Source organism: Electrona antarctica (assembly GCF_951216825.1).
Source record: "Electrona antarctica genome assembly, chromosome: 20".
In the NCBI taxonomy this organism is placed as follows: Eukaryota; Metazoa; Chordata; class Actinopteri; order Myctophiformes; family Myctophidae; genus Electrona; species Electrona antarctica.
Genome location: NC_136801.1, coordinates 41,187,494 through 41,206,502, shown reverse-complemented (window position 1 = coordinate 41,206,502; position 19,009 = coordinate 41,187,494). Strand labels below are relative to the sequence as shown.

Below are 19,009 nucleotides of genomic sequence, written 5' to 3'. Positions count from 1 at the left end.
TATGGGCCATGATGGAGTCTGAAAAGGTGGGTCTTCAGACTATGGCGGAAGATTGGGAGCTTGTAGGTCTGCTATTTTTGAAAAATCGTGAAAATATTTATTTCAGAAAACTGGAGGATTTAGAAGATTTTTCTTTCAATGTTGAGGTCAGGCCCAATACTTGAGTATTTACTTGAGAATATGCTTTGTCCACCACCACCACCACCACCACCACTGCATCCATCCATCCATCCATCCATCCATCCAGATCCTAGATACAGACGAGAAGCAGAACAAGTGACTCGTCCATGATAAACCTTTATTCACCATCATTACAACCACACCTAATACCTAAGTCCACTCACTGACAAAAAGATTTGTACACTTTGAACCGTTTACTCAAGAAAACTGAGTAAGCAAAAAGAAAACAAAAAACAAAAACATAATAAAACTATTCTTTATTCCTTCTTTTAAACGTTATTTATTTAAATACACTTGGCAAAGAATATATATATTTTTTAATCTCCGTCTTTCTTCTTTCCTCTTGAGACACCTGAGCGCTAATTAGTGTTGCAATTAACGACACTTGAGTGGTAAGGAGGTGGGTGATTAAGGAGAGGGTGTGTGAGCGCGTGCGTGAAATGAATCATTGGCATACTCATTTTGTTCCAGGAAAAGGGGCGGGGAGGGGGTGGGTGGGTGGAATGCTTGTCAGAGTTGCTATGGTAACCCGGAGGTTTCTTTTCAGTTTAACTTGTTTGGTTCAATACAATACACCAAATCCTAACTTATCCACGGTTGCATACCGGAAAAAATCTATAAGTCCAGGGGGCGATGCGTTGTGAGCTTGTTTAGATGGTCTAATTTTCTGCTTGTGCGCAACCCCAGTATGAATCAGGACTTGGTAGTGGCAGGTGATTGGCTGATATTACAATTATTCTAATGCCTAAACTGCTGATTGGCTCTTTTTGGTCTGTGAAGAGATACTTGGTGTGGTGGAAGGCGGGAGCTTGGGTGCTGTCAAAGGTGATTGTCTGGGGGTTTTTTTTGGGATGGATCGACTGACGTTTTTTGTAGCCTGGGCACCATTCCATTTTGGGTTCATGAACCAGTCGGGAGCGGATGATATCGCTATTCGCTACGTCATGTTGTAGTATTGTTTTGTAGTCATCAATCTTCCGGGAACTTCCTTTTCCCTCAAACCGATTTTTCTCAATAAAAGCTACAGGCTACGAGAGCTTTTATTGTTATTCTTCCGGTTTGAGGGAAAAGGTTGATTGTTCCTGCCTGATGACTAGTACAAAACAATACTACAACATGACGTAACGATATCATCCGTTCCAGACCGGTTCACACGGCACTTTTGGAACAGAGACCAGGCTTTCCTCCGAGGTGGAAAGCCTGGTGAGGCGAGGTTAGTTTTTTGTGGTCCAATTCCTTATAATGCATTATATATGTGCTCGTATTGCATTACAGCCCCAAACTCAATATACACAAGTCATGTTTTTCTTTTGTCTTTTCACTCCAAAAAGTGCTGGATATCATGGAGATTTTGTTTTATCTCATTCCTGAATGAAGAATAAAAAACAAAATGAAGAGGATATTATGTTTTGATGCATTCAAGGAAAACGAGTTTAGACCGCCAAATCAATTAGTATTTGGCCACGGACCCCCATCTGAAAACATTTTAAACCAGGGACCCCTGGAATAAACTATAGCAGATGTACATGCTCACAATGCGTCACAATGCGACGCATTGTGAACTTGTAGATCGGACTGTTACTTAGACGAGGGTCGAAGTACGGGTCAGAATGTTTTTTATTAGACTTAATAATCTTTTGATACATTTACTTTGATAGCAAACCTAGATCAAAAGTCGATTATAAAACAACATTCACTGTACCTTCGAAAGTGCTGGAGGTTATAAATTATTGTTTTGATATTAATTTGGCGGTTGTTGTTAAACTTGGACCTCCTATTGTCTTCATCTTTGTATACTTCATTCAAGAACAAGTGACGAAAACAATACAAACATTCTCCATGAATTCTAGGCTACATGGGGTGACTAACTGATAGAAAAAACAACCCCCCCCAAAAAAAAAAAAACGATTCTGTCCGTAGGACGGAAACATAAGTGATTGTCAAGCGAACAAGTACAGATTTAAGCATTATACAGTACAGCGCCAGCAGAGAATGTAAAAAGGTGGAATTCTAGTCCTCGACGCAAACGTCCTCATGCAATTCCTGACGGCATGACGCCAACTGGCTGAAACTCGTTATTATAAACCGTTACTTTTTCAAGGAACCCCCGTTACGTTGAGAGTTAAGACAAATCGTTCCATTCTGTGCACGACTCTCCAGAGTTACGGTCCATTTGGTTAGAACGCCCTCAACGAACAACAGAGGGTAACAAAACAAAAACAATTAAAAGAAAAACTAACTGTGTGTGTGTGTGTGTGGTCGGGGGGGTTAAAAGTGTGGTCCGCTCTCAGCGTTTCGTGTGGCAGGCTGAGCCGAGCCGGGGGGGGCTCAGGCTGAAGCCCAGGCTTCACTTGCGCGGCTGGTGGATATGGCCTCCGTGCTGGCTGGGGGGCATCTTACAGCAGGAAGGCTGGGGCTTCGTGTGGGCCACCTGCGCAGCCGCAGGGGTGAAGTCCTTGTCCCCCTGGAGAGAGAGAGAGAGAGAGAGAGAGAGAGAGAGAGAGAGAGAGAGAGAGTTCAATTGTCAAGGTGCTAAACCCATGCGTTAACCCATTTTTACCTGAGATCAGATTCGAAAAATGGCTTCTAAATCCTGACAGTTTTCTGAAAAAGCTATGTTTCTATGTCAGTCGTTCTTCGATTTTTCAAAAATAGCAGACCTACAAGCTCGGAAGGGGAACGACACCACACAACACAGCTCACAGCCTTTAGCTAGCAGTACAACCAGCTACATTTTCGTCTTTTTCGATGCGGTGCGATACTAACTCACAAATGATTTACGATCGTCGGGTGCGCGGCAGCGCACCATGGACGGCTCTCTAACCTTTGGAGATACGGCGCTTTGAAAATCCTGTTATAATGGAGGCTCAACGGAGCTGGATTTAAAAATCGCATCGCTGGTGGTGTCGGAGGAGGGCTATACTACCCAGAGCAATGCTGAAAGGTAAACAGACGGACGGCGCGTCCATATATGGACTATTCGGCTGGCTACGCTGTTGGCAAGAACAGGGGCCCGTTCCACGAAACTTGGATTAGAGATTAAACCGGGATTTAACAGATATCCTGGCTTAATATATCCTGGATCAGCGATTAACCGGTTTCATGAAAGCTGGTTTATCTTGCCAGATTAATTTAACCAGTTAACCTGGATATGTTGAGGCTTGATTCGGTTTCATGAAAGTGATGCTACATTAGTTACCATGGAAACTAATGCTTTAGATTTAGCCTGCTCCGGACCAGGCTAACAGCCAGGTTTAACCTAATCCTGATGTCTTTACTGTTCATTAAGCAGTCAAACTGATCACAAACCAATGATGTTTTCCACACTTATTCAATTATTATAGGTTTATGTTGCCTTATTTTTATCGGTCTGCATTAAAGGACTAATTTAAGCACTATATAAAATCAAAAAAACAAAATATATAGGCTGCACAACATCATGACAGCTTGTGAGCTTGTAGATCAGCTGCTTTTGGTGAATGTTCCCCAGAATAGGTTTGCTGTCGTGCAAGTGCACGGTTAAGAAGAATTATTATATTATATTATATTATATTATATTATATTATATTATATTATATATTATATTATATATTATATATTATATATTATATATTATATATTATATATTATATTATATATGATATTATATATGATATTATATATGATATTATATATTATATATTATATATTATATTATATTATATTATATATTATATATATTTTTTTGTAAACGTGAAAACCACTAAATATTACCATTACTCATTGTTTTACAACATATTACCATTGTAACGTTTCACCCACTATTGAACCCATGACCCACAGTTCACCGTCTGGCCCCTGTCTGGACAACAACCCCCTTCCCCAAAGGTAGCTCCCTCAGAGGAGGGAGTTATGGCCAAATATCACAATGCGACAATATCATTATGCTTACAATATTAAGAATTCTGTTTTAAGTTAATAGTAGTGGTAAAATGTAAACTATATTTTCGGGGTAGTTAATCATTCAGTCTATCCACTGTTGAGAGTATGTTCTCTCTATAATTACAGCAGCAGTATTTATTTTAGAAGCTTAAGTCCTTGTATCAGTAAGTCTTGAATAGATTAGTAATGATACTGAGATATACAGAAAGGGGCAGTAATGCAACTATTAATGCAAACTGCCATAATACCCCATGAAGAAGAAGGATCAGTAAATCTGTGTTCCACCGAATGGGTCTAGAAACAAAAAGCCAGGCTCTGCATTCAGCCAGGCTTTATGATCCTGGCTCGATAAATCCGCCCATTCTAAGCCTCGCTTGGCTTTAGTGGAAGAGAATAAACCAGGCTGTAAAGACCAGGATTTAAAAAGCCTGGTTTTGGCCTAAATCATGGATTAGTTAATCCAAGTTTCGTGGAACAGGCCCCAGGTCCCAATGGGGGGGGGGGGGTACGTTTATAAACGTAGATGGCAATACAAAGGTTATGAGTGAGAAGCTATTAGGTGAGAAATATACAATGCAGTAACCAAAAATGTATTCTAAAGTGCCGCGCTGCGACCATGCATCTGCTATTGTTGAACATTTTGGAGCTTGTAGGTCTGCTATTTTTGAAAAATCGAAGAACGACTGACATAGAAACATAGCTTTTTCAGAAAACTGTCAGGATTTAGAAGACATTTTTTGAATCTGATCTCAGGTCAAAATGGGTTAAAGCAGTAGTAAAACGATTGCTCTAAACCACAAAAACCCATCATCTGGGGTGAACATTTGGTGAAAATCCACAAGCTTACAGTGCCTCCTACCTCTTCCTCATTATCTTGCCTTAACGTAAATGGATTAGCAATTTAGAGATGTCATACTTTGATGCAAAAATCACGCTTTTATTTCATCATGGTTTTTCATTACAGCTAATTAGTTGAAGCCTCATTCTGGCTTTCTGTTTATTAACGTTAATGTTGCGGAACGTTATTAAGCAGCGCATTCTGGACATATGAATGATGATTGATGGCAGACTCACGAATTTATGAGACCTAGGGAAGCCAGATGGAGGGTTTTACTCACACGTACACGCAACCACGCGCATGCACACCTAATCTGCTGCTGCGTGTGTGTGTGTGTGTGTACTTGTATCATCACATCATACTATAATTCAGTCAATGTCTGTCTGAATGTCTGAGTGTCTGTCTGTCTGTCTGTCTGTCTGTCTGTCAGAAACACCGCCGTATCTCCTCACTGCCTGCACCAATCGCTCCCACTTTTCACACAGGCATTGACCATAAAAATATGGAGGTCTTAACGAAGCCCTTTTTCCAATTTAACAAATTAAAAATTAATAATGAATTTATTAGTGAATTAAAACACACCCAGGGCGCAGTACCCCTTGCAGCCACAAGTGGGGGGCAATATCTCACAACGGGTAAGGGCTAGTTACTATAATTGTGAGAGCCAAATGTCCCCACAAGTATAGAGAGAGGGTGGCACAACGGTAAAGTGCCTGCCCACCACCGCTGAGGTTGTAGGCAGGCAGTGCACAAATCCAACTTTCTCTAGTGAAGTGGTTCCAAAACTTTTTCATGTCAAGGACCCCTAAATTGACATGAATTAGCCCCCCGCAGACATGCAGATAATATGCCGCACCCCCACAAGAGAAGATTTTTTATGACTCTAGCAGTGACTCTCAACCAGTTTAATTTCACGGACCCCCATTTAATGGAATTTCTATCTCTGGGACCCCCAATTTAATATTGTAAAATCAATGTTAATTTAACTCTGAGGGTGTACAAATGGAACCAAATGGACTCCAAAGGGTCCATTTGGTTCCATTTTGACTGTTTACTGGTTCCAATCTGTTTACTAAACAGATTATAGTGCTTTGACCTTTTACCATAAAAAAGACCCACACATAAAGACATAGAAAACCCACACAGTGGCACAAGTTGTTTCAATTCAAGGCTTTTTTGTCTCTTTTTGGGTGGAAGCCTGTGGCTTCGATGGTGTGATAAGGTGGAAATGGGACGACAGCAGGATAAATGGGATCTCTGCTGCTGTGTCCATATCAGCACAATTCTCACACTATCTGCACGCACACACCCAGGTGCATGTGCAGGCACGTGTGCAAACACACACACGGATAACCCTGCAGGGCAGGCCGACCCTCTCAAGGACACTTTTCCAGGTGCACAATGACACACACGCCTAATGCCACCATGGTTGTTTGTTTGTTTCAATGTGTGTGTGTGTGTGTGTGTGTGTGTGTGTGTGTGTGTGAGTGAGTGAGTGAGTGAGTGAGTGAGTGAGTGAGTGAGTGAGTGAGTGAGTGAGTGAGTGAGTGAGTGAGTGAGTGAGTGAGTGAGAGAGAGAGAGAGTGTGTGTGTGTGTGTGTGTGTGTGTGTGTGTGTGTGTGTGTGTGTGTGTGTGTGTGTGTGTGTGTGTGTGTGATTGTGTGTCTGACTGTGTGTGTGTGTGTGTCTGACTGTGTGTGTGTGTGTGTGCGTGTGCGAGTGAGTGTGTGTAGCCGGCCAGAAATTCAGGGACGTTCCTGCTAAAACACCAACTTCCCTGCTGTTACACACATACGGGTGGTCTCTCAGATGTGTCCCGGGGACGTTTCATGACTCCCAGCCAGGAGGGAAATTCATGGAGTGAGTCCTAATGAAATGTAGCCCAGACACCCCCGTCTGAATTTTAATTTCCTTTCACTTTTCAGTCTCCAAGGCCTCTCCGTTCTTCGGAGAGGGAGGCGTGGCCAAAGTGGGACAGTCCCTGAATGCGAGCGAGGCTATAGTGATCTGGAGCCAGGCTAAATAAAATGTGTCATGAATGAATGTGAGCGAGGCTAGTGATCTGGAGCCAGGCTAAATAAAATGTGTCATGAATGAATGTGAGCGAGGCTATAGTGATCTGGAGCCAGGCTAAATAAAATGTGTCATGAATGAATGTGAGCGAGGCTATAGTGATCTGGAGCCAGGCTAAATAAAATGTGTCATGAATGCGAGCGAGGCTATAGTGATCTGGAGCCAGGCTAAATAAAATGTGTCCTGAATGCGAGCGAGGCTAGTGATCTGGAGCCAGGCTAAATAAAATGTGTCATGAATGCGAGCGAGGCTATAGTGATCTGGAGCCAGGCTAAATAAAATGTGTCATGAATGCGAGCAAGGCTATAGTGATCTGGAGCCAGGCTAAATAAAATGTGTCATGAATGCGAGCGAGGCTATAGTGATCTGGAGCCAGGCTAAATAAAATGTGTCATGAATGCGAGTGAGGCTAGTGATCTGGAGCCAGGCTAAATAAAATGTGTCATGAATGCGAGTGAGGCTAGTGATCTGGAGCCAGGCTAAATAAAATGTGTCATGAATGCGAGCGAGGCTAGTGATCTGGAGCCAGGCTAAATAAAATGTGTCATGAATGTGAGCGAGGCTATAGTGATCTGGAGCCAGGCTAAATAAAATGTGTCATGAATGCGAGCGAGGCTAGTGATCTGGAGCCAGGCTAAATTAAATGTGTCATGAATGTGAGCGAGGCTATAGTGATCTGGAGCCAGGCTAAATAAAATGTGTCATGAATGCGAGCGAGGCTAGTGATCTGGAGCCAGGCTAAATTAAATGTGTCATGAATGTGAGCGAGGCTATAGTGATCTGGAGCCAGGCTAAATAAAATGTGTCATGAATGCGAGCAAGGCTATAGTGATCTGGAGCCAGGCTAAATAAAATGTGTCATGAATGCGAGCGAGGCTATAGTGATCTGGAGCCAGGCTAAATAAAATGTGTCATGAATGCGAGTGAGGCTAGTGATCTGGAGCCAGGCTAAATAAAATGTGTCATGAATGCGAGCAAGGCTATAGTGATCTGGAGCCAGGCTAAATAAAATGTGTCATGAATGCGAGCGAGGCTATAGTGATCTGGAGCCAGGCTAAATAAAATGTGTCATGAATGCGAGTGAGGCTAGTGATCTGGAGCCAGGCTAAATAAAATGTGTCATGAATGCGAGTGAGGCTAGTGATCTGGAGCCAGGCTAAATAAAATGTGTCATGAATGCGAGTGAGGCTAGTGATCTGGAGCCAGGCTAAATAAAATGTGTCATGAATGCGAGTGAGGCTAGTGATCTGGAGCCAGGCTAAATAAAATGTGTCATGAATGCGAGCGAGGCTAGTGATCTGGAGCCAGGCTAAATAAAATGTCATTCTCAACTAAATGTAGCGTGCACGTGCACGTGTTTGATCTTATATGGTTATTATATTCATGTAGAAAATGCATCTGAAAGATGTTTAGGTGTATGTATTAGGTGCAAATAAAGTAAAATAATCCATTAGTATTATTAGTATTATTATTATGAAGACATTGCAAATTAAATACTTTGGTAGCATTTCAATATGGGGACATATTACACCACTATAATAAATATCACTGAGTGTGTGTCCGTGCGTGTGTGTGCGTGCGTGCGTGCCTGTCTTACCTTTGTGACCACTCCAGAGACAATGACAGTGGGCTTTGGAGGGCTGGAAAAAAAAGGACAGGGAAGAGAAAGAGAGAGAAAGAGAGAGAGGGGAATGTTAATATTATTTTCAAAATCATACTCATAATGCAGTATTTAACCCATTTTGACCTGAGATCAGATTCTAAAAATGTCTTCTACATCCCGACAGTTTTCTGAAAAAGCTATGTTTCTATGTCAGTCATTCTTCGATTTTTCAAAAATAGCAGACCTACAAGCTCGTAGCGCGCCACTCGGTGGCGCGCTACGAGCTTGTAGATCTGCATTTTTCAATAGCTAAAGCATAACATAATGCTAACACCAAAAGGGGTTCCCGGTTCCCGCCCAAAATGGGTTAATATCATTCATCATCATTTTGTCCTGAAAAAGCATGCAGCCCACCCATCTGACCCCTTATTCGGCTACATTGAAAATGAGGGCCTGCCCCTCAATTGTACTCAGAGTTTAAATGAAGGTTATGATGACCTTAACAGTGGTCAGTGCTTTTTTAAGTGGGCCCTGATCCAGAAAGGATGAGAGCCACTATGCTATGCCACCATGGTTGTTTGTTTCAATGTGTGTGTGTGTGTGTGTGTGTGTGTGTGTGTGTGTGTGTGTGTCTGTGTGTGTCTGTCTGTGTGAGTGTGTCTGTGTGTGTCTGTCTGTGTGTGTCTGTCTGTGTGTGTCTGTCTGTGTGTGTGTCTGTCTGTGTGTGTGTCTGTGTGAGTGTGTGTGTCTGTCTGTGTGTGTGTGTGTCTGTGTGAGTGTGTGTAACCGGCCAGAAATTCAGGGATGTTCCTGCTAAAACACCAACTTCACTGCTGTTACACGTGCGCAGTTGCGCTGCGCACACACACGCTTGCATACACGCTTGCTTGCTTGCGCACACACACACACACACACACACACACACACACACACACACACACACACGCTTGCGCACACACACACACACACACACACACACAATCTGCCAGCTGCTTAAATGATCCCATTTGTTGTGGCCAACGCCGGGGGACATGAAAACGAAAAGTGGGGGGGAAAAAAGAAAAGATGAGAAAGCTAGACGGAGAGGAGCAGGTAATAAGGACATTGGAGGAGTGGGGAAATGGTGACCGCGATGAGGAAGCACAGAGATGGAGAAAGACGAGATAGGTGAGAGAGAGAGAGAGAGAAGGAGGTACATCTTCGCGAGGGGATGATGAGATATCAACCAAAAAATGAATCACATCGAGACCGAGGTGTCACTTTAACTTCCACGCACATGAATCTGTGATTTCATAACATCTCCAGGCGTTTTTACAACGCTGGATATGTTTTCCACAAGCTGCAACAAGAAGCATTTCTGTTCATCCACACTGCTATTAATTATTAACCCATTTTGACCTGAGATCAGATTCTAAAAATGTCTTCTACATCCTGACAGTTTTCCAAAAAAAAGCTATGTTTCTATGTCAGTCGTTCTTCGATTTTTCAAAAATAGCAGACCTACAAGCTCGTAGCGCGCCACTCGGTGGCGCGCTATGAGCTTGTAGATCTGCTATTTTTCAATAGCTAAAGCATAACATAATGCTAACACCAAAAGGGGTTCCCGCCCAAAATGGGTGAATACAGCTGCTGTCGGTGAATCTCCAAATCGTGTCACACAAAATAGCCGACTCACACGTTCACAGGACGTCACATCGTGACACATGGTGATTTTTTATAGATCGGCTATTTTCACTAATTTATTTTAGTAGTTCAATAATAATAATAATAATAATGGTAAAGGAAAGAGTTTCCACCTCGTCCTGCGGAGCCAGACAACTATTCTATAATCTCTGAGTCTGGAACTACACCTACACGAAATACGCTTAACGGAAGCTGTCATTTCCGTTCACGAAAATATATTTAGAAATATCTTTACATGTTCCATTCCTGCTAAGCCTGCAAACTATATATGCTTCAACAATAAGTTATTTATAGTGGGGAGGAGGAGGCTTCACATCCGCTTCCTCCCTTAAACAGAGCTTCCGTCTGACTCCCCCTGGCCAGCCGGGGCGCCTGATGGAGGGGAAAGGAACTGGTTGGAATAACGTGTTCCTTCCACGCGCTACGTCCAACCAGGGAAACTAGCAACTTGGACACTCAGGCATGAAGGAAGCATGAGTTCAAGTCCGTTGCTCTCCCCATGTCCCCCATATATGGGGACTAGGTTGGAGGAGGGTGTGTAGAGCCCAGGATCACATTAGATAATTGACACAGGGGTGAAAAAATGGGTTACAAAATCGTGGGATAAAAATTACAAAAAAAAAAAAAAAGAGCTTCCGTGTCCCAAGACTGTATGACCTGAAGCATTTGAAAATTGTGGGAGGAAAGGAAGAACAGAGCCTTAATTATAGACAGAGTTATGCAAACTGCGTTCACTCCATGGGGCTTCAGTCCAATGGCGGCTCTCCTACATAGACTTCCATTGAGAATGGGGACAACCAACTGGGACAAGTCCTGGACCGGAAGTATAGGCAGAAATGCATTGGACTCAGGCAACAGCCCAGCTTTAATGATCTCAAATCCCTTTATTTTAGATTGTCTTGTAGTAATAGTACAACATAAACATTAAAGAGACTTTAGTTGTTACTGTACAATACTTTAAAACAGTTGTCATGTTGCACACATGCACACATGCATAGCTCTTATTTGCGTCGCAAATGTATTTCCAACTCCAGTTTGTCTCAGTTCAGGCTGCCATGAACAGTTCGGTTTCTGCCCCCTCCATATCGTAACTCTTCTATTAGATGGCTCTGGGCAAGTCTAGTCTCGCGAGACTAGTTCCCACCTGACCAGTGACGACATGATTTTCATTTGACCGTTTTTGGATCTGGGGACCCCCTGGAATAGCTTTGGCCATGTCTCGCGATGGCCCTTCATTGGAGCGGTGTGCACCGGTCAAAAAGTAACAGTGTTGGACAATCGAGGTTTTTCCCACCAGACAGTGTAGCCTGGAACTCACCTATGCTTTTTGAGTGGTGTAAACCAGGGGTTCTCAACCCGTGGGTCGCGACCCCTCGGGGGGTCGCCAAATTATTTTAGGGGGTCCCCAAATTATTTTCAAAAAAAAAAAAAAAGATTTTTTTTTAAATTTTATTTTCACGATTTTTCAAAAATAGCAGACCTACAAGCTCATAGCGCGCCACTCGGTGGCGCGCTATGAGCTTGTAGATCTGCTATTTTTCAAGAGCTAAATTATAACAATGCTTAAAACACCAAAAGGGGTTCCCGCCCAAAATGGTTTAAGGTTATTGTAGCAGTCAATTTATATTGGGGGTCGGGAGGGGGCGGGGCGGGGGTCCCGAGACATTGCCAAAGCATTTCCGGGGGTCCCCGGCCAAAAACGTTGAGAACCCCTGGTGTAAACCACTCCTACAACTGGCTTTGTTAGTCTGTGCAGAAAAAATGAGCATGGTTGCTATGTTCACCCTGTTCACCCGGGTGCGATTTCATTACGTCATACATGATTTCATTACGTCAGACAGGCTATATAAGACCTTAAACCACTCAGTTCACACGGGTGTGATTGTTATGGCATAGGCAGCTCCCAGCTGCTAGACACGAGACTAATTAATTAGAGCGACAGAGAGAGAGAGAGGAGTGTGTGTGTGTACTGTAAATATGTGTGCGTGTGTGTGTCAATTTAACAAAGGTGCAGACGATCAGAAATCAGCAGAGAGTGATGTTTGCACTACTCTATGCTGAATTGAAGTGGACCCAGACTTTTTTTTTTCTCCCTGGAAATAAAAACGTCTGGGTTTCCGAGGCTAGTGCCGCTGCGACTGTCACAACAGCGCCGGTGGATAATAAGCAGCTACTCCCGGTTTTCACACAAAGTTTAAATAAGACCCCATACAGTTAGAGTGCACCGCTGGATACATCTTTTCATTAACACTGAGACTCTAAGCAGCCTCGTGCTGGGCTGTCACCACTTTGTGTGCCGAGTGCAGAGAGGGAAAAAAAAAACATTCAAACGAGTGGAAAACCGTCGCTGGGTCGGGTGGAAAACGTGTACTTTTCCAAGACAAGAAATGGATTGTGAATCCTGGTCTCTAACCCATTTTGACCTGAGATCAGATTCTAAAAATGTCTTCTAAATCCTGACAGTTTTCTGAAAAAGCTATGTTTCTATGTCAGTGGTTCTTCGATTTTTCAAAAATAGCAGACCTACAAGCTCGTAGCGTGCCACTCGGTGGCGCGCTATGAGCTTGTAGATCTGCTATTTTTCAATAGCTAAAGCATAACATAATGCTAACACCAAAAGGGGTTCCCGCCCAAAATGGGATAAACTACCTCCCCTGGCCAGTCGGGGCGCCTGATGGAGGGGAAAGGAACTGGTCGGAATAACGTGTTCCTTCCACGCGCTACTGTGTGTCCAACCGGGGAAACTCCCCCCTGTCAGGTGATAAGAAGCGGCCTGCTCACTCCTCAATGCATTGACGGAAGCATTAGGTCAGTCCGTTGCTCTCCCCAGGTTGGCAGAGTGAGAGTATAGCGCACAGGATTACATTAGATAATTGACAGAGTGGAAAAATGGGTTACAAAATCGTGGGATAAACGATAAATAAAAGTAAAATTAATTGTGAAAATAGCCAATCTACAAGCCCACAGTGGTAGAAAGTAGCGTAATTAACTATTTTTTCCCCCCAGGTACATATATACACGTGCGTCGACGCTAGGTGGCATCATATCGAAAGTCCGTATATATATATATATATATATATATATATATATATATATATATATGTACCCCAACGTAGACTCAGCCTATATAATGGTTGATGCCTACGGAAGCCTTTAACACCATGGAGGCCCAGGGCGGAGATCTCCGTCAAGTTCAAGTTCATGGTCAAGTGCCCAAGGCGGAGATTGATAAATAGGACGGAGATTAATGGTATCAAAACCGATCGCATCGCTCCACAGCCTAGGAGCGCTTGTTGCCCAATCCTTGATGACGCGCAAGAGTGACACGTCATCGAAAATGTTCCCTGCCCGTTTAGCTGATGAAAACGAAAATCTTAAAAACGTTCATAACTCGCGATCTAAATCATCCCGTCTAATTATGAAAAAAGATCCTGTGTTAGACGGCGCTCCGCTGTCCAGTCGCTAGTCACGATAGATTTATTCTTGTCTCCCGTTGTTGTCGATCGACTCTAGAGTGGTGTGGCTATTGTTAGCTGCTACACACACACACATCAACAACAACTTCCGGTCCGTCCGGAAAAGGGGTCCGTGTTTATAAATCGAATGGGTGCTATAATGTAATGGATTAAATAACTCCAGGAAATTAAAGTGTTAACATTGGTCCGGTTCCCATAGCAACGCCCCACCGTTCCAACTATGGGATTGGAAATATATTCACAGTGCAAAGCAGTTGAAAGGAGGATTTTCAAGCCTCCATAAATCGGATTCTAGGATTGCTGTCCTTGGTGGATTTTCTGCCATCCACATTTCGGATTTAATTTGTGCCTTTGTACCGCGACGCTGCCGCCATGTAAACGCTTCTGACGAGAGGTAAAGAGTGTGTGCGTGTTCCAATGCTGCGGTGGTGTGTGTAACAAGAGTGTGTGGGGGGGCGGGGAAACTCCGACTACTTAACCCATTTTGGGCGGGAACCCCTTTTGGTGTTTCAAGCATTCTGTTTACTACTTTAGCTACTTTAGCTAAAGTAGCTATTGAAAAATAGCAGATCTACAAGCTCATAGCGCGCCACCGAGTGGCGCGCTACAAGCTTGTAGATCTGCTATTTTTGAAAAATCGTGAAAATGCGGCACAAATCTTATATATATTCTTTCAGAATACTTACATTTTCTTTATTTCGACGTCAGGCCTAAAGGCTCATACATAGTCTGGATTTTCGGTGGTGAGGTGACCACCGAACTACAACATGACGTCACGAGCCGTGGTGAAGAGCAAACCACCGCCACCACTCTTGCCCTTCTCTCTGTTTTTACTCACCACCGCTCAACATTATTTCAGCTCCGGTGGTCAGCTCACCACCGGAGTGGTGGTGAGCTGACCACCGAAAATCCAGACTATGAATAGGCCTTAAATGGGTTAAAGTGAACGTGTATGCTGGCCCCTGGAACTGGGGTTTATGCTAACAGCTAGCGGTAGAGATAGAGTTAACACTTTCCCCCGCCAGGATTAGTTAATTAATTCACCTCGTATTGCCAGGACACGGATGTGACCGGATGTTACAAATGTTACTACTACTAACTAACTAACTGACTGGGCGTGTTGTACTAGCATCCACTCCCAGTCTCACGATCGGCAACGAGAAAAAGCCTCATCGCGAGGATTCACAGCGTCGGGCTAATACGGGTCGCGGAATGAAGCTTGTTTTGACCATAACCCATTTAGGCCCGACGTCGAAATAAGAAAAACGTTGGCTCTGAAAGAATAATATATATTCAAAGATTTGTGCCGCATTTTTACGATTTTTCAAAAATAGCAGACCTACAAGCTCGTAGCTCGCCACTCGGTGGCGCGCTATGAGCTTGTAGATCTGCTATCTTTCAATAGCTAAAGTATAACATAATGCTTAGTTAAAACACCAAAAGGGTTTCCCGTACAGAATGGGATAAAGGAATTAGGAATTGGAGGTGAAGGCGATTGAAAGAAACGGATAAGAGTGGGCGTGGTGGTGTATGAGAAATTCAAGGTGGCCGGCGCTCCAGTCTTGTTGACATCATCAGCTAGCAACCCGATGCTAATGTGAGTATAGCATGTCGACTCGATCGATCAAAAGCACTATAAAAGATCCAAAATTGCGTTAAACTTATTGACAAAGCTTAATTATGTCTATAAAAGTTGAGTTAGTTGGCCCTAGGCCCTACGAGACTGGACGGACAAGACCACACACACACATTTCACAATACTTACAGATGCCACACACGCACACATGACTATGACTACACACACACACTAATTGACCAAGCCATGACTGACCTAACCAGGCTCTGGATTCTGTCACACTGACATTAACACTGAAGGGATGGAGAGGAAGAGTGTGAGGACATAGTGTGAGGACAGAGAGAGAGAGTGTGAGGACATAGTGTGAGGACAGAGGAGAGAGAGTGTGAGGACAGTGTGTGAGGACAGAGAGAGAGAGAGAGATCCTTTGTAGTTTGTAAGATAATTAGTGTTCTCTAAGTTGCAATATGCACAGCTCTGTTTTCACATATACTCATGTATTCCCTTTAAATTGTGAATAATTCTTAGTTTTCAATTGTTGTTACTTGACATTTGCTTTGGGGGGGGAAAAAACGTTCTCATCACAGAGACAAAGAAAGAGATAGATAGAGAGATTGAGATTGAGTTACACTTCTTAACACAATGTAAAAACTACAGAAATATTAGAGAGGAGTTCTTCCCAACATTTGAAACAAATTTCCCAGAATTCCGAAGTATGACAGAAAGGGAAAAATTACCACTCCTTCTGGGGGAACAGAAAGAATGTGCAGTTTTGGCTGCAAAATATGTAAATTCCTGTCACAAGAAAAGGGACAACCAGTAGGACACACATACAGTATGCCATGTTTTATTTTCTGCACCACCTGCTTTATTTTATTTGTATTTATTTTTTCATGTCATTGATATTATGTTGTTGTTTGTCATATCTGTGATTGTGCTTTGGCAACACTTGTAAAATGTCATGCCAATAAAGCCTGTTGAATTGAATTGAATTGATTGAAGGCAGGTTATGTGTTGGGGGGGTGCAGAGACAAAAGCAACCTGCGGGGGGCTCCAGAGAACCACATGGAGCGTAGAGAGCGAGTCACGGGAGGAGGTAGAGGGACTACTGGAACTGTTTGTAGCTAGAACTCAATTACAGATGATTCAAGACACAAATCATACATTTGTATTTGTCATCTGGTGTGGGCAGTTATTATCAAAGTACATCTTTTCCATTGTCTTATTTCACACACACACACACACACACACACACACACACACACACACACACACACACACACACACACACACACACACACACACACACACACACACACACACACACACACACACACACACACACACACACACACACACACACACACACACACACACACACACACACACACACACACACACACACACACACACACACACACACACACACACACACAAAAAGTGTGTAGTCGCCTCGGGGGAAATGTTTACCGTTGTCAAGGCAACAGATGCTAGTCACCTGTGATCTGCACCTAATTAGTTGCCACAGATACAGACTACAGAGCGATACATTATCATGTACTGTACTTTTTCATCTACTTCTTATTTGCATTGTAATCCCCATAGGGGACGCGTTGTGAGCTTGTAGATCGGCTATTTTCAGCATGCAACCACGTGTAAAATGACATGTACTGGATCTCTTGTCCACTAGTCCCTTCCTAACATTTTAGTCTAGTTTTTGTATTTGTTGACGAAATTGTCAGTATATTTACTCTTAGTTTTAGTCATAGCTTAGTTTTCATTTTGTTTGAATTTAGTTTGACAGTGAGAAAAGGTATAGTCGACGGATTTTTTTCGTCTCAGTTTTAGTCAACGAAATCAACACTGGTTCAAGTCAATGGTTGTTTGCGACTGCACGCGTCTCCATGTGTCTACTCGCAAACCGTTTGGTTGCAAGGAGTTGCATAGCCTGGAACTCACCTATGCTTTTCATGGCATAGGCAGCTCCCGGCAGGATCCGCCGGGAGAAACTATGCGCAGCTGCGCGACATGACTAATTACTTAGAGAGAGAGAGAGAGGAGTGTGTGTGTGTGTGTGTGTGTACATGTGTGCGTCAATTTAACAAAGGTGCAGACGATCAGAAATCAGCAGAGAGTGAGAGATGTTTGCACTACTCTATGCCGAATTGAAGTGGACTCGGACCCAGACATTTTTTTTCTCCCTGAAAAAAGGACGTCTGGGTTTCCGAGGCTAGGAGTTGCATGACGACCCGTTTGTGTGTGGTTTGTTTGGGGCTTTCGAGTTACCATTTCATGAATAACCCATTTTGGGCGGGAACCCCTTTTGGTGTTAGCATTATGCTATGCTTTAGCTATTGAAAAATAGCAGATCTACAAGCTCATAGCGCGCCACCAAGTGGCGCGCTACGAGCTTGTAGGTCTGCTATTTTTGAAGAATCGAAGAACGACTGACATTGAAACATAGCTTTTTCAGAAAACTGTCAGGATGTAGAAGACATTTTTAGAATCTGATCTCAGGTTAAAATGGGATAATGTTTTTTTGGACATGCAAGGTCTCCACCCGACAGCGCCGATGTACAAGAATGAATTCAGATGTCAGTGCACCACACACACACACACACACACACACACACACACACACACACACACACACACACACACACACACACACACACACACACACACACACACACACACACACACACACACACACACACACACACACACACACACACACACACACACACACACACACACACACACACACACACACACACACACACAGGCTGTGTGGATAGTAACATCCGACGCTGGTATAGCATTCAGTGGAGCATGAGGAGAGGCAGGTGTCAGGAGAACACCTGCCTCCTCCCTGCAACCCGTCAATCCTGGATCTGATTTAACCATGATGGACGTTTTCAACAGCGAGAGAGAGAGACAGACAGGGTTAGAGTGATGAGAGAGACAGACCGAGTTAGTGAGGCAGTGAGACAGTCAGAGTATGAAAGGCTAGGAAGGTAGGTAGGCAGCTAGAGAATTGTGATTGCCGGTATATATTTTATTTTTTTAACAAGCAAAGGGGGATGGAGAGGATGGGTATCACCAGGAGAGAGAGAGAGGATGTTTCGGGAACATCTGGAGAGAGGGAAAAATGTGGAAATAACTGGAAAATTGTTGCCATGTGGGGGCGGGGAAATGTCTATATTTTAATACAGCAATGATGCATTGATATACCGTATAACAATGTAATTTGTACTTTTTTAATTTGAATACTAAAATGATTCAAGTAATTATTTTAAAGCACAATACAACCAAACCATTTTACCATCTATCTGCAAAGATAATTCACCACAATATTGAATATTTACTTGGAAAATGTGCAGAAAATCCATAATTGCTTACAAAAACAAAAGTGGGTAGGTTAGTGTTTGGGTCAGGGCAGGGGTGAGCAATTATTTTTCCCAAGGGGCCAAATGAGAAACAGAAAATATTGTGGCGGGCCGGGCCAAAAGGCTGAACTCAATTCTGCATATTAATTGTATTTTCTATATAAAAAGCAGTAAATGGCTTTATCTTGACAAGCTGGTAAGAGTATGTTATTATTATTATTACCTCTGACTTCAGTAAATCAATACTTAGTAGTCCATATTTTGTTGAAA

The 19,009-nt window shown here is 43.1% G+C and overlaps 1 protein-coding gene across 1 annotated transcript in view; it reads right to left on the bottom strand.

The window, feature by feature from the left end:
- Window positions 1-281: 281 nt before the first annotated feature.
- Window positions 282-19,009, bottom strand: part of dap (death-associated protein) — a 30,906-nt gene continuing 12,178 nt past the window's right edge. Inside the window, exons 3-4 of the mRNA XM_079490104.1 lie at window positions 8,610-8,652; window positions 282-2,644 (exon numbers count right to left, since the gene is read on the bottom strand). Coding sequence (XP_079346230.1) covers window positions 2,528-2,644; window positions 8,610-8,652 — 160 coding nt within the window. The 3' untranslated portion in view covers window positions 282-2,527. The remainder of the gene's footprint in view (window positions 2,645-8,609; window positions 8,653-19,009) is intronic.